This window comes from Oryctolagus cuniculus, chromosome 2 (assembly GCF_964237555.1).
Source record: "Oryctolagus cuniculus chromosome 2, mOryCun1.1, whole genome shotgun sequence".
NCBI classification, from domain to species: Eukaryota; Metazoa; Chordata; class Mammalia; order Lagomorpha; family Leporidae; genus Oryctolagus; species Oryctolagus cuniculus.
This window is the reverse complement of record NC_091433.1, coordinates 138,199,111-138,214,602: the sequence shown is the minus strand read 5'-3', so window position 1 is coordinate 138,214,602 and position 15,492 is coordinate 138,199,111. Positions and strand designations below refer to the sequence as shown.

At 38.5% G+C, this 15,492-nt stretch overlaps 1 protein-coding gene across 12 annotated transcripts in view; it reads left to right on the top strand.

Annotated features, from left to right (window-relative positions):
- AFTPH (aftiphilin) overlaps window positions 1-15,492 on the top strand; it is a 72,883-nt gene that overhangs the window by 43,231 nt on the left and 14,160 nt on the right. For 10 of the 12 annotated variants that reach the window (XM_070069044.1, XM_051837987.2, XM_070069040.1 and 7 more), the window contains 5 exons: window positions 1,969-2,120; window positions 5,625-5,751; window positions 7,029-7,085; window positions 10,581-10,703; window positions 15,360-15,420. In XM_070069044.1, coding sequence (XP_069925145.1) covers window positions 1,969-2,120; window positions 5,625-5,751; window positions 7,029-7,085; window positions 10,581-10,703; window positions 15,360-15,420 — 520 coding nt within the window. The remainder of the gene's footprint in view (window positions 1-1,968; window positions 2,121-5,624; window positions 5,752-7,028; window positions 7,086-10,580; window positions 10,704-15,359; window positions 15,421-15,492) is intronic. The other 2 variants (XR_001792977.3, XM_017340731.3) reach the window with 1 other exon arrangement.

Genomic DNA, 15,492 nt, shown 5'->3' with positions numbered 1-15,492 from the left:
TGTGTTCAAAAATCTTTGGTAATTCTATTTCCTTTCTTGCTGAATTGTTGAGTTCCTTCCTTGTGATGGGTGTTGCTGTTAGTGGATTCTGGTTGTTACTGGTTGCTGGAAAACTATGGCCCATGGGACAAATCTGTGTGCTGCCTGTTTTTCTAATAAAGTTTCATTGGCACACAACTACAAAGCCTAAAATGTTTACTATCAGCTGTATCTAGAAGATTGCTGACCCATGCTCTCTACCTTATTCAACAAAATATTTGAAGCAATCAGATTTTATATCTAATGCTAAAATACATGAATCTGTCTTTTAAAAGTTTCCTGTAATTTATATGTAAAAATTGGGTCACTAGGTTACCACTGCTTTTCCTCAAGTGCATTTCACTCATTTGAGCATCTGTTCATTGGTGACCCTGAGTGCTGGCAGGTAGTTATGTATAATAATGTCCAAATGAATGAAAATGTTTTAGGGCCAGTTTTTTCCATTCCATTTAAACAATAACAGAGTACATATTTGATTTTGTTTACCTTCCCTGCCCAGGAGGAGCCAACAGTCATCATGTTTCCAATTAGTCGGTTATCTGATCCCTTTAAAAGTAGTGTCTGTGCCCTCTGTTGAAGCAAGTAAGTGTTGGGTCCCCTTGACACACTCAGGTCTCATGTGCCTTGGGATCTGGGGTCTGCCCCTTGCTTTAGGGCTCATTATTGATAGTGAGCGCCTTTTCCCATATCACACACGTGGATATAATGAACATGTTAGAATGACTGTAGAGTTGGCAGAAGAGTATCCTGAGACTAATTATGCAGTGTTAAGCTTTTGGGCCAATAGAACTTCCAGGAGAGAGATTTTTGGTTTGGAAAACATGTTCATGAAAATTTTTGTTTTTATTTTCCTGCTTTCTCAGTACATGGTACAACAAAAACTAGTGTTGACTTGTTTCTATTAATTGGCAGGAAGTACCACCCTGATGTGGCATTTTTCTTCTACTTTGGTTAGTACACTTAATTTTAAAACAGGCTTTAACTTATTAGCAGGTTTTTTTAATTCCTTGATATTTAAACAGTAAATGGATATTAGTTGGATGCTATCTTACATATATTAGAAATATAGTTGAGAAAATGGGAATAAATGTTATTATAGGTTGCATGTATAATAAATCTAATGGTGTCCGAAAATAAAAGGTAAGGTAATCTAAGTCCAACAAATTTTAATTAATGAAAATACTTTAAAATGCCAAAAAATGTATCTGGTCATTCTTAGTGAAAATCCTCTAGGCAATATGTAGCTTTATTTGAGGGAAAGTAGTGTTCTATTCAACAATATACATATTCATGCAACAAAGTAGAGAGAAGGAATTTCTAAAAGATAACAAAGTAAGTGAGCTGTTGAATTTCTTAGTAAAAACTGAGACATTCTTATGTTAGTGTATACTGTTAGCAGCAGAGATATTTCAAAACTGCTTTCAAAATTCAAGGGTTTATATCCAAGAAAAAAGTTCTGTTCAGCCATAATAGTATAATTCTTTTCACAAGCATCCTAAATCTAAAGCACATTGATGAGTGGTAATAAAAACATCTCAGTGTCATGGAAAGAATATGAGGCTGGTTTTTTTTTTTATTTTGATTTTGCTTTGGGAAGATGATTCAAACTTTGAGATTAGTTTCTCACTGTACAATTCAGTAATAATTTCTTCTTCATAGATTTTGTAATGAACTAAGTAAAGCGATGTGTCTAATGTACCAGTGTGGTGCTTGGTGTATAGCTACATGTCATTGTCACCTATGCATTGGCACCATGATTATTTAATCATTCCAAATGATTGTGCCATGAGTAATGATGTTCCTTATTGTTTTCTGAATGGTAGTTTCCCTCCCTCTCTGTCGTTAATAGTGTGTTTTAAATACAAAACTATTACATTTTTAAAATCAGAACTGAAAATAAACTTTCGGTGGGGGAATGTTTTGATGCAGACAGCTTTACTAAACCGCCTGGAGCGAATTTTCGAAGCCTGTTTTCCCTCCACATTTGTCCCTGATGCTGAGGAGGAAGTTCTTTCCCTGAAGCACTTGCTGGAAACAAGCACCCTGCTAGGAAAAGCCAGAGAGGCCTTAGCTGAAAGTGGGTAAGTAGTAGACAGCTCTTAGATAACAGGTGTTTTGTTAGTTTCAACAAATCTAATTTATAAGGTTACCTAAAACATTATTGCCTTAAGGCTTAGTGATGTTGTGCTAAAAGACTAACAATGAAAAAATGTCCTGCTTCTCCACTTCTTAGCTATTTGACTATTTCTAAGTTGCTATTCTAATCTGTCAGTGTTGAATATTATCTTTTGTCTTTCTAGTATGATGGGTGAGAATTTAGATTTTACCCCTGCTATTTTACTGTTTTTCCAGTATACTTACATCATAGTTTTTGGTTACTTTCTTATTTAGTATTTTCCTTTTTATAATGTAATTATAGTATTATCATGTAAATATTGTTTACTGCTAAGCCACTGTTACCTTTATAGTACAACTTTCTCCTGGACTTAATGGTTGCTCTGTTTTGTTTTCTGCATTTCTCTCTACCCTCCAACAGCCTGCCAGTACAATTTTAGAGGCCTGTGTTGTGGCACAGGGGTTACACCACTGCTTGCAATGCCAGCATCCCATATCAGAACATCAGTTCCAGTCCCAGCTATTCTGCTTTCTGTCCAGCTTCCTGCTAAAGCATCTGGGAGAGCAGCAGATGATGGCTCAAGTACTTGGATCCCTTCCACCCATGTGGAAGCAAGAATGGCTTTCCTGGCTCTTGGCTTCAGACTAGCCCAGACCTGGCTGTTGCAGTCATATGGGGAGTAAACCAACAGGTTGAAGGGCTCTTTCTATCTCTCCCTCTTCCTTTGTTGCTCTGCATTTTAGATAGATAGGTAGATGTAGATCCATCGATCTTTTTTTAAGAAAAACAGTTTTATTGTTTACATTTTTCCCCGGAGCAACCCTCCCACACACACATTGTCCTATTTCCACCTAGAATGGTTTCATTCTAAGCTTATTATATGTGTGTTGTCTTGGGATTTCCTTTCACTTAAATTCCATTTTTTGTAGTACATCTTATTACCCTCCTGAAGAAAAAAAAAAAGTGGAAGATAATTTTATTTTATTCCACTCTTGCATTAAATTTGTAGCTGCATTCAGTCTGGAGGAATCTGTTCAATTTTATTAAACATTGCCCTTGTCCTGTTCCTTCACTCCTCTGTTTTCTTCTTCTGGAACTCTTTTTTTTTTTTTTTTTTTTTTTTTGACAGGCAGAGTGGACAGTGAGAGAGAGAGAGAGAGACAGAGAGAAAGGTCTTTCTTTGTCGTTGGTTCACCCTCCAATGGCCGCCACGGCCAGCACGCTGCGGCCGGCGCACCGCACTGATCGATGGCAGGAGCCAGGTGCTTCTCCTGGTCTCCCATGGGGTGCAGAGCCCAAATACTTGGGCCATCCTCCACTGCACTCCCTGGCCACAGCAGAGAGCTGGCCTGGAAGAGGGACAACCGGGACAGAATCCGGCGCCCCGACTGGGACTAGAACCCAGTGTGCCGGCGCCGCTAGGTGGAGGATTAGCCTAGTGAGCCGCGGCGCCGGCCTTATTTTCTTCTTCTGGAACTCTTATAAATTATTGGATGTTAGCAGTTCCAGATTGATTTTGTAATTTTCATTTCCAAGTTATTACCCTTGGGTTCTTCTTTTTCATTTTATCACTCACTAACCCTGGAAGCTTTCTCTGTCCTCAAGTCTCTCCTTCCATTGAGCTAGGTCAGTTACTCCTTCGTTCCTCCTTGTGATGTCTGTATTTATGGTATGGGGTTTTAAGTGTCTCTTGACTTCATTCAAGGTAGAGATTCAGTTTTTGTTCTTTAAGAGGCTTTTGTTTTGGGATGATTTCTATGAAGATGAAGGAACAAAAATTTTATATTCTTTGCTGTTTTTAAACCATTTGTGTGTTTTTTTTAATGTGCTAATTGTAGATGGTTAATACTTTTAGGTCCAGTAATTTCTCTTCAAGAGATTGATTCTAAGGGAATAATACAGGTTTTTTTTTTTTTTTTTAATTTTTATTTTTTGACATGCAGAGTGGACAGTGAGAGAGAGACAGAGAGAAAGGTCTTCCTTTGTCGTTGGTTCACCCTCCAATGGCCACCATGGCCGGCTCGCTGCGGCTGGCGCACCGCGCTGATCCGATGGCAGGAGCCAGGTGCTTCTTCTGGTCTCCCATGGGGTGCAGAGCCCAAATACTTGGGCCATCCTCCACTGCACTCCCTGGCCACAGCAGAGAGCTAGCCTGGAAGAGGGGCAAGAGGGACAGAATCCGGCGCCCCGACTGGGACTAGAACCCGGTGTGCCGGTGCCGCAAGGCAGAGGATTAGCCTAGTGAGCTGCAGCGCCTACTAGAATAATACAGTTGTATAACAACGTACATCATAAAATACAGGAAGATATTCATTGCCTTACTAGTAATAGGAGCCAAACAGTAAAACGGCTTTAGAGCTTTATAGCTAAGCAAATGATAGTATATCAGCCTAATAGAACATTACACAGCCATTGAAGAAGATGTGGGAGTTCTCCACAGACCTTCATACTGAATCTTCTGTATACTATGTTTTTTTTTATATGTGTATACCAGTGATAAGTTTGATTTTAAAATTAAGCACAGTAAGAGATTAGAAACAACAGTAAAATAGAATAATAAGCTACATCAGTGTTGTAGCTCTCTCAAAATATCTTACTATACAGTACTTACCCTTCTTTTCCTTGTGATGTTATGAGATGAACAGTCAGAACAGTGTGCAGTTTAAAGCTGATGAATTTTTTCAATTTTTTATCTAATATTTTTTGGACCACAATTGACCACAAGTAACTGAAGCTGCAGAAAACAAACTTTGGGGCCAGGGGCCTACTGTACATGTGTAGACTGGGAAATGCTTAAAATCTGAAAAAAATACAAAATTTTATATATGCTTTAATTGGAACTGTGTGTGCGGATCAGAACACAAGAAGAAAACACAGATACGGAATAACTTTTTTTTTTTTTTTTTTTTTTTGAAATGCATAGAGACAGAGCAAGGTCTTGCATCCACTGGTTCACTTCCCAAATATCTTAACAGTTGGGGCAGGGCCAAGCCAAAACCATTAGCCCAGAACACAGTCCAGGTCTCTCACATGGATGGCAGGGACCCAAGTACTGAGCCATCAACTGCCGTCTTCTAGGGTGTGCGTTACCAGAAAACTGGATTGAACACAGAGAAACCAGAATCCAAACCAGGCATGCTGTTATGGGATGTGGGCATCCCAAAAAGTGACTAATGCTGCACCAAAACACTTACCCCTAAATAGCTATATGAAAGTAGAATGCTGAGTGATTTGCTCTTTAAATTTTTTTGTTTTTTATAATAATCACACATGAGCTAAATGTATGCCTGATTATTGCCATTTGATGTGAACTTTTCTGATGACTAAGTGTTGCTTGTATTCAAATAATAACTGTTTATTCACATTAAACACAAGATTAAATGGAATTTATGAAATGTTGTAGTCACATTCAAAGTGAAAGCTATTGAGTAACCTATAATGTTGGTGGTTTCATCATGGCCTTCTGCAGAGAACTGCTGGACGTATGGACTGAGCTACAGGACATCCATGATGCGTATGGCTTGAGATATCAGTGGGGTGGCTCCCACAGCAACAAGAAGCTTTTGTGCTCCTTGGGAATAGATACCCGAAACATTGTGAGTTTGTTAGACCTTTAAAAAAATCCCTTCATCAACTTTTGCATGTTTTTAAATTCTGTTAATTTTCTTCAGGCTGTGATAAGCAGTTCCTCAGAAAAATAAATATTGGTCCATTTATGAGAGAGAAAGAGGGTGCTCACGTGCTGATTCACTCCCTAAATGCCCACAGTGGCCAGGGGCTAATCCTGGAGCCAGAAACTCAATTCAGGCCTCACACGTGAGTGGCAGGAACCCAACTGTTTGAGCCACCACTGCTGCTTTCTCAGGTGTGCACTAAGAAGAAGCCAGAATCGAGCCAGAGCCAGTGTGGAGCACAGGCACTCTGATTTGGGACTCCAGTGTTCTAACTGGCCATGTAACCACTAGGCCACATGCCCAACCCATGCTTTTATTTTTTTTTAAGATTATATACTAACTTGACAGAGTTAACAGAGATAGTGAGACAGAGATTATCCATTTGTTAGTTCATTTCCCAAATGGCTACAATGGCCAGTGCTGGGCCAGGAGCTTCATCTGAGTCTCCCATGTGGGTGTCAGGGACCCAAACACTTGGGCCATCTTCTGCTGCTTTTCCCAGGCCATTAGCAGGGAGCTAGATGAGAAGTGAAGCAGCTGGGACACAAACTGGCACCCATATGGGATGCTAGCATTGCAGTTGGCTACTTGACCTTTTATACCACAGCACTGGCCCTGCATGCTTGTAATCCAAAATTTTAGAAAAAATCCATATTTTTAGAAAAAGTTGTATTTTTCCCTTAAATGTAAGATAAAAAAAACTGGACTAGGAGATAAAAATTTAACCCCATATGGGTAATTTACCAGTTTGCTCAAATTAACCTTCACATCAGGGCTGGCGCTATGGCATAGCCATTAAAGCCACCGCCTGCAGTGCCAGCATTCCATGTGGGCACCAGTTTATGTCCCGGCTGCTCCACTTCCGATCCAGCTCCCTGCTGTGGCCTGGGAAAACAGTAGAAGATGGACCAAGTCCGCGTGGTAGAGCTGAAGGAAGCTCCTGGCTCCTGGCTTCCGATCGGCACAGCTCTGGCCATTGCGGCTAGCTGGGGGGTGAACCAGCAGATGGAAGACCTCTCTCTCTCTCTCTGCCTCTCCTTCTCTCTCTGTGTAACTCTGATTTTAAATAAATAAATCTTTTTTTTTAATTATCCTTTACAGTATTTGTAGTAAGCATTGTAATCATATTTTGAACACTATTTCATTATATTACAGGTCTTTGTCTAAATATATGTTCTTTCTTTCTGACATGCGTGTAGCTCTTCACAGGCAATAAGAAGCAGCCTGTTATAGTGCCCATGTATGCAGCAGGACTGGTAAGTAAGCAGTGTCTCTACATATATGTTATTACTGCATTTATTCTATAAAATCATCAAAAAGAAATTATATAGAGGCCTATTTAAGAGGCATTTAGTAGGAAAATTAAGGGTATAGATTTTTAATCTCACAAATCCCTTCAAATCTTGATCTCAGGACATTTTTCTATTAATCATAGATACTTGAAAATTATTTTTATCCTAGTAATATTAGCACATGCAACTCTGTAAAATGTACATTTGGAGACTTCTCTCCATTTTTCTTTTCTAAACTTGCTTTTGAAAAAAGCTGGGTATGACATTTGACCTCACGGTTAACACACTTGCATCCCATATTGAAGTTCAATGCCCTGTTAAATTGCTGAAGCCAGCTTCCTTCTAATGCAGACCCTGGGAGACAGTATGATGCCTCATGTAATTGGGAGACCTGTATTACATTCCCAATTCCTGGCTCCCGGCCTGGTGGCTGTTGTGAGCATTTAGGGAGTGAATCAGCACATGGGCGCACTCCTTCTGTGCTTTTCTGTTTCTCAAACGAGATATAAAAAGAAGGTGTGGTGGATGTTGTGGCTTAGCGGGTTAAGCCTCTGCTTGGGATGCCTGCGTCCTATATTGGAGTGCCTGGAATAGAGTCCCAAGTGACGTGGGCTGCTGCCACTCACGTGGAAAACCTGGATGGAGTTCTAGGTTCCTGGCTTCAGCCAGGCCCAGCCCTGGCTGTTTGCAGACATTTGGGAAATGAAGCAGTAGTTGAAAGATCCCTGGCTCTCCCTTTCTGACTTTGACTCTGTCTCTCAGTTATAAATGTTGGGGGAAAAAAAGGGAAGAAGCTGAAGGGTCTGAAGATAATGAAATATTGAGGCTGTGGATACATAAAAGCTTGGAAGTACCAAATTATAATAAATTAAAATGAACCAGTGCCCTAGGTTGACCCATAGTTTTTCTAGTAATGTTTTCAAAATGTGTTTTGTTTTTTCAGATATGCCAGGTAGTTCCAGAAAACTGAGGCGCTTTCATTCTGTTCCTTATCAGGACTCAGTCATATTTTAAAGTTTGATGTGTGTGTTTTTGCTGTGTCTTTGAGTTATTGGTGACTAAAAATTCATCTCTGTTAAACCAGTTTAAAATGTAATTATAACCAAAAACTTGAAAATTTAAAAATATTTATAAATTAAAAAATAACCAAGGAGCCCTTGGTATAGAATTTAAATTATACAATCTATTATGTGCATGTGAAAGTGAATTTGCTGTGGTACGTGACCTTTTATCTACCAACTTTTTCCACAAATAAGCACTAATTATTGATAGTGAGTTGAAATATTTTATGTTTGTTGTTTTATTTTGTGGAATTTTTTGTGCTTGAGTGTTTTTGTTTTAATCAGTTTCTACACCTTTTTGAGTGGTTAAGCTGTATTTTAAAAACCTTGATTCTTGCACTCTTTTCTGTTGTTTTGGTAAAAACCATCCAGGACATTACCTTAGCTTTTTGGTTGTTTAAATTTTCTTTGTAAATAGCATACCAGAGGTTATGGTGTTGGTGTTAGTATTTTCAGGTTCTTAGTAGGAATGGGGTATTTTCATGGGTCAGCTCTTTGATTCCACATACTGGGGCAGTGACCTACTTAATGCTTATACATAGCTTCAGCACATTGGCCAGTTCTTTGAGGCTTGTGAGGAGTTAGTGGTGAAAACATGTGCTTTATTTTTCTATCTTGACTACAACCTTTCCTTATAGTTTCACTGTTTTTATGATGTCTTAATACCAAAGTTTATTTAGTGGATCTAAGTTTTCTTTTCACCTCCATCTCTAATGTCTTTCATTTGAAAATTCATTGTTAACATAAAATTTTAATTATACCTGAAGTTTTTCCTTGGTACGTTACCCTGTGAGATGCTCACTAATCTTTTGATCTCATGGGGTGGTGTAATCCTTTAAGTCACTGGTTCTCAGACTTGAGTGTGTGGAAAGACTTGTGGAAATGGAGGTTGCTGGACACTACTCACGGCTGACAAGTTCTAGGTCATGCAGAAAGAACCACTGGTTTAAGATGATAGTACAAATTAGAACACTTTGCTGAGACTAGTCATATTTTGCCAAAGTGCACAGTACAGATCCTGTATAATACATATGGTATTGAGTTAGATCATGAATTTATTTTCATCTTTCTAGCTTTACTGTTTTTATGATTAAAGCCTTTGATGTGTACTAAGAATTGCATCTGTAAGTTGCTTTCATTAACTTTTGGGGTAGGGGGAGGGAAGCAGTCTCCTGAAAGCTCAACGGCAAAAGGAAGACCTTTCTCTCTGTCTCTCTCTCACTGTCCACTCTGCCTGTCAAAAAATAAAAAATAAAAAATAAAAAAATAAAATAAAAAAAAGAAATTTATAGATTTTGACATTACTGACTTGGCAGTTTTGATTTTTACCCCCAATTAAGGGTAGCCTTTGTCTGGAGTATAACCTTTAAAAAAATACTTGATAAGCTCTTGAATTTTTATCAGTTAAAGAGTTAGTTGACAAGCAGATTGACAGGGAAAGGTCTCCCATTTACTGGTTCACTCCTCAAATGCCACAAATGGCAGCAACAGTCATGGCTGCCTCAAGCCAAAGCCAGGAGCCTAGAACTCCATCCAGATCTCCCACATAGGTTGCAGGGGCCCAAGCACTTGGGCCATCCTCCACTGCCTTCCCAGGCACATTAGCAGGGAGCTGGAACAGAAGTAGAGCAGCTGGGAGTATAACTGGCGCTCCAATATGGGATGCTGATTTCTCAAGCAGCAGCTTAACCCACCGTGCTACAACACTAGCCCTAAGAATTATTTAAAAATAGTAAAAGGTTGATTTTCTTCCAAGTCATTAGCCTGAATTATTCCTATTTTGTTTGGTTAAGTGTTGATATAAAAACAGATTTTTGTGTGTGTGCATTTCTGTACCCATCCTGAATATCTTCCTCTTTTTCAAAAAGTATGTTACATTTATTGGAAACCTAGTGGAATACGCAAGTTGTTTTCCCTTAAAATGGCTGTCTCTCTTTAGTGCTGATCAGGACCAACCCTAAATTCACACCTAAGGATATAGAAGTCACAGGATTTTATGGCGTGTTTGAGAATCAGCCCTCACTTCCCCAAGTGCCACTACAGCATGCGGTGTATTAAGAATGCCGCTTCCTACAGTTTCAGTGTCTTGAGAGTCTTAAGGCCTAGATGTGCTAGATTATTGTGTTTTCCCACAGCCACTTCCTAAGTTGTACTTATACTTTCCTGGGACAGTGATAACTATGCACTTTAAAATGTCCCATTTAAAATGCTTTTGGAATCAAAAGACTGTATTAATCATAGTACTTTGGTAAACAAAATGCTAATAGTTACTTTTAGTCTTTAGTGCCCTCCTTATGCCCTAGTTTTTTCTTTCTTCTTTCTGGTAGATTAACTTTCTTATGAAGTTTATGGGTTGGTCCCTCCCACCCCCAATTAATGGCTAATATACCTTTTTCAGGGTATGTTAGAGCCCACCAAGGAACCATTGAAACCACTGTCTGCTGCAGAAAAAATCGCTTCCATTGGCCAGACAACCACCATGTCACCGGAGATGAACACATGTACATCTGATCAGTTCCAGGTAAAATGTGTGTAGATGTGTTTAATTGCACACACATTTGCACATTTCCCCCTTAAAAGTATCTTAAAGTTATTGAGATTTAACTTAATCTCTATTAAAAACAGAAATAATTTGAGAACTGGGTGATTAGGGATAAGTTTCTAAAACTTCTCAGGCCTTGTCCTTTTGACTTTTAAACTACAAAGTTTGAAGCTGATATTTCTATAAAGTACCTTGCATTTTGAGCATTGAATGATCATAAATATTGATACAAATCTGGTAAGTGCTAGATGCTTTTAAAAAGAACAGGAATGAAAAATACTTCTACATTTGTATCAACTCTTCAAGTTTGCCATTGTGTTTTTCCTGAAACTGTGTGAAATTTTATAAAGCAATACATTAGGTGTGTTTAATGCCTCACACTGCTCATTAAAGTTGAAATGATGTGACCTTTAGCAAAACATTCTATAGATGAGGAAAAAAAGCTCTCTTATTTACCTCCTTGGCACAGTTAAGCACAAATTTATTAGTTTAACAAGTTTAATACCAAATTCTTCCTTCTCTTTTTACCTGAGAAAAATAGACCATTTTGATTTGCTTACTCTTCCCTCATCAAATTGGAAAATGATTTAGTGCTGGTTAAACACTTTTTTGGAAGATTGATATTTAAGGTTAAGATTTATTTATTTAAAAGGCAGAATTAGAGGGTGGGGGGAGAGACAGCCCAAACGTCCAAGGCTGGGCTAGGCCAAAGCCAGGAGCTTCTTCTAGGTCTCCTTTGTGGGTACAGGGGCCCAAGCACTCGGGCCATCTTCTGTTGCGTTGCTTTCCCAGGCACATCAGCAGGAAGCTGGATTAGAAGTGGAGCAGTCGGGTCTCAAACCAGCACCCTATGGGATGCTGGCGTCGGAGGCTTAACCTACTATGCCACAACATTGGCCCCGTTGCTCAACACCAAAATGTTTGGGAGTCTTCCTTTCCCAAAATTTATGTTCCATTGAACACTAATCCCCATAAGTGGTCCATTAAAGAAGGATTTCAGAGTAAAGTTAAGTTTGGGAAATGTCATACCCTCCTGTCTAGCCTTGAAGATTCACAAGACACGCTGAGGACTCTGAAGAGTCCAGCAGTAAAGAATCCTAATTTTAATTCATTTCTCAACTTGACTTGGTCACAAGATCTTTTTTTAGAAAATATGTAAAGCATAGGCCCTATCAGGTGTATTTTAAGAAACATCTAGGGTTGCTGCCGTGCAGCACTGTGTTTTCTACTTGGGCACAGCATGAACATTACTGTGAAGCCAGCTTATCACGGGCACTGAGCCTCCTTGATGGTTGGCAGCAGCCAAGGTGTTGTGGACAAAATGTTTCAGGAGGTAAAATTTGTATAATTATGTTCCTTTTCTTTTCCTGATATTATCCTCTGATACCAAGTACTCTCATAAGCCTGCTTTATCTATGCCAGTTCCAAAATTACCTCTCCCATGGCACATTTCCACCTTTTCTTCAGTCAACATTCTTAGTCCTAGAGTGTTTGGAGTAGCTGCTAAGTACATTTACTGAAAACAGAGCTTATTGAGACCATTTGTTGCTATGTTCTTCCTCTTTCTCCTCCATCCAGCCATTTCCAGATATTACAACCCTATAAATCTATTATCAGTTAGCTGTTGCCTGTCACTTTTTCCCCTAGTTGATTTGATCTTATTATATACAGTCATGTTTTGCTTGACAAATGGGACGAGTTCTGAGATTTCAACACTGTGCAAACATCATATAGTACATGTGAAGATGGCTACTATGCCAGAGGGCCATCTATTCTTGCAGGATACTCACATATATGCAGTCTCTTGTCCAGCATGTGATTAGTGCCTTGTAGTTATATGTAGTTTATCATCTTTCTTACATGATTATGGGCTTAAGAGCACACCAGTTGACCTAATAAAAAATGTTATTTTCAAATTTTGTGCTAAGATGCCTGACATCCATCTTGGAACCGTATCATCCCAGAGAGAGGGAGAGATAGAGAAGTCTTCCATCTACTGGCTCTACACAGATGGGCGCAATGGCTGGAGTTGGGCTGATCCGAAGCCAGGAGCTTCTTCCAGGTCTCCCACATGGGATGCTGGCACCACAGACAGATGCCTAGCCCACTCTGCCACAGCGGCAGCCCCTGATCCTGTTTAAAATAAAACAGCCACAACCTTTAGTGTTAGATGCTTAGTAAATTGTATTAGCAAAGTCCTGTTCAAGCACTTTTTTACACCCACCCCGGCCCCCGAAAAATATACCTTGGACATCTTAACAGTAACTTCTTGAACAGTTTCCTTAATGACTGCATGCTTTCCTTCAATCCTAGTTTTGGTGCCCTTTGAGTTTCTGTGTTTCATCCAAACTGGCTTGTGCTCATCACTCTTGTAACCATTGCATCTCTTACTAAAGACTTCAATAACTTAATAATGGTATGTTTTCTTCTAAGACATTTTTACCTGAAAAGACAGCTTAAGGACAGAAAATAATGAAACTTAAAAGTCAACTGAACTTGAAGGTCCCTTCGTTCATGGTGCCACACTGAGTTCCCCTCTTAGAAAACTCAGTGCTTTAACCATACATTTTTCACTGCCGAATATAGTCAACTCTGATTAGCAGTTATCAAACTAGCCAACACTACCAACTTCCTCTCTCAGGCTACTTGATGTCTTACTTGTAGAACAATCTTAGAGCTAGAAGGAAAAATGATTATCTAGTACTGTGCTTCTTTTTACAAAAAAGGAAACATCCTTGGAAAGGCTGAGTGATTTACCCAAAATTATATATGAGTAGGAGAGCTAGGACTAGAATCCAAGTATTTAAAGTACTTTCTCTGAGTTGTCGTATCATCAGCCCTTTTGCTTTTAGGATTTTCTTTATGTTTTGCATTTCCAGTTGTGTTTAGCACTTCATTATTACTATTTGGCTTTGTCTTCAAAATGCCATACTCCTGCATGAGAAGCTAAAAATCCAGCAAATCACTTAAATGTTTGAGCACCTTGCTACTTGACATCATTTAGATAAAGTGTGTTAATGAAAGAGGTTGTTCATTTATCCAGAAATTCTGTTACTGCATAAACTTAGCTTTTCTCCATCCATTCATTGTTGAATATGACAAAGTGTCACTGCTGGAATGCTTAGAGCTTTTTGTTTTTCAGATTAGCTGAAGAAAATCTTTGCCAAATTTTCTGTTAGTTTTGTAATTAATGTACAAAGTACATTTTCACCAGCAATTTTTAATTTGTATTTGAAATAAGCATAGATAGTGCAGAGTAGTCTCTTATACCCTTAACCAGTTTACCCTGCATTTGCATGTGAAATAGTATAATCTGAAAACCAGGAATATGACACTGGTATAATATGTGTATATAGGTCACTATCATTTTGTCCCATGGGTAGTTTCATGTAACCAACATTAACACCACAGGGAGCTCCCTTTATAGTCCCACTTCCCGACCCCAACCCTCCCTTATCCCTGACCGCCATTGATGTTAGCATTTTACTTGGTTTATGCCTCCCACCGTCAACCACCAGGCTACACCTGAGATTTAGAAACTAAATACTTGTGTTACTTTGTCTATCATTGCTGTCCTAGTTATCAAGGCAGATGTTCTATATAATGGGATTAGATTTCCATGTTCTTCTCCTAGAAGGAACAGTGTCTTTACCTCCAAGAAAAAACAAAACAAAAAACCCTCATGAACAAGATTTTACTAGTGCCTGTCTTACACTAAAGCATAGTGATAAGCAATACCAAAAGAAAAAAATGAAACATTGGTATTAAAAGTGTACAACAGGTCATTTCAGTAAGTTATGTCAACATGAACCCCTAAACAATATAGATAAATTAGTTTTCTAAGACTATTCTTAAAGTACATACTCAAATATTTTTGTATTGTATCCCATCTTATATTTACTGTTTGCTTTATCTTTATATTTGGCAGTAGTGAAATTTAAAGCCTAGAATAGACAAGTCAGTTCTGAATATCCTTTATATTGTTTTAAAAATTGATTGAAATCAACACTTAACAATGTAGGCGCCATTTAATAGGCTCAGAATTTGGAAAATTATACAGAATGAGAAATCTTAAAACTTCTCATTTTATGTATGACAACTAGCTAAACTAACTGAACTATACAAGGTCATACATCTAGTTATTTAGTAGTTATTGTCTTGAATAAACCTAGATCTCCTCTCTTTGAACATGGGACCCTTCTTAATTACATTTTTATCTGTTAAATTGTAAATGGCTAGTCCTTTAAAATACATTTAATCCCGCTTTAGCAAAAAGTCAATGTTTTAAAATATTTGATTTTTACTGGAATCAAGCCAGCAGTTGATGTATAAGTCGTGGTTTGAGAGTAGATCAAGATCTTAATACGTATTCAGTCCATGCATTTGTTTGAAAATATAAAGATAAGGAATTATTCATACTTTTTAAATGTCAATAAACTATGCTGTTGTGTAAATTTGCAATTTCAGTTTGTGTTAATATTTGCAGGTGAATCTTCTGAAATTGTGAATTATCCCAATTTTGTCTTTAGGTACTTGTTGCCTAATGGTCTTGCTATGATAGTTTTCTTTTAAGCAGTCTTTACATTTGCTACAACCTGTACTGATTAATTTTGATTTTTTGGTTTTCAACTCTAGGAGTCTCTACCACCCGTCCAGTTTGACTGGAGTAGCAGTGGCCTTACTAACCCTTTAGATGGTACGTCTCTCCGTAGAGCCTCTAGCACCAGAGCTAGAGTTAAGAAAGCTACCAAGTTCAGACAGACTTCTC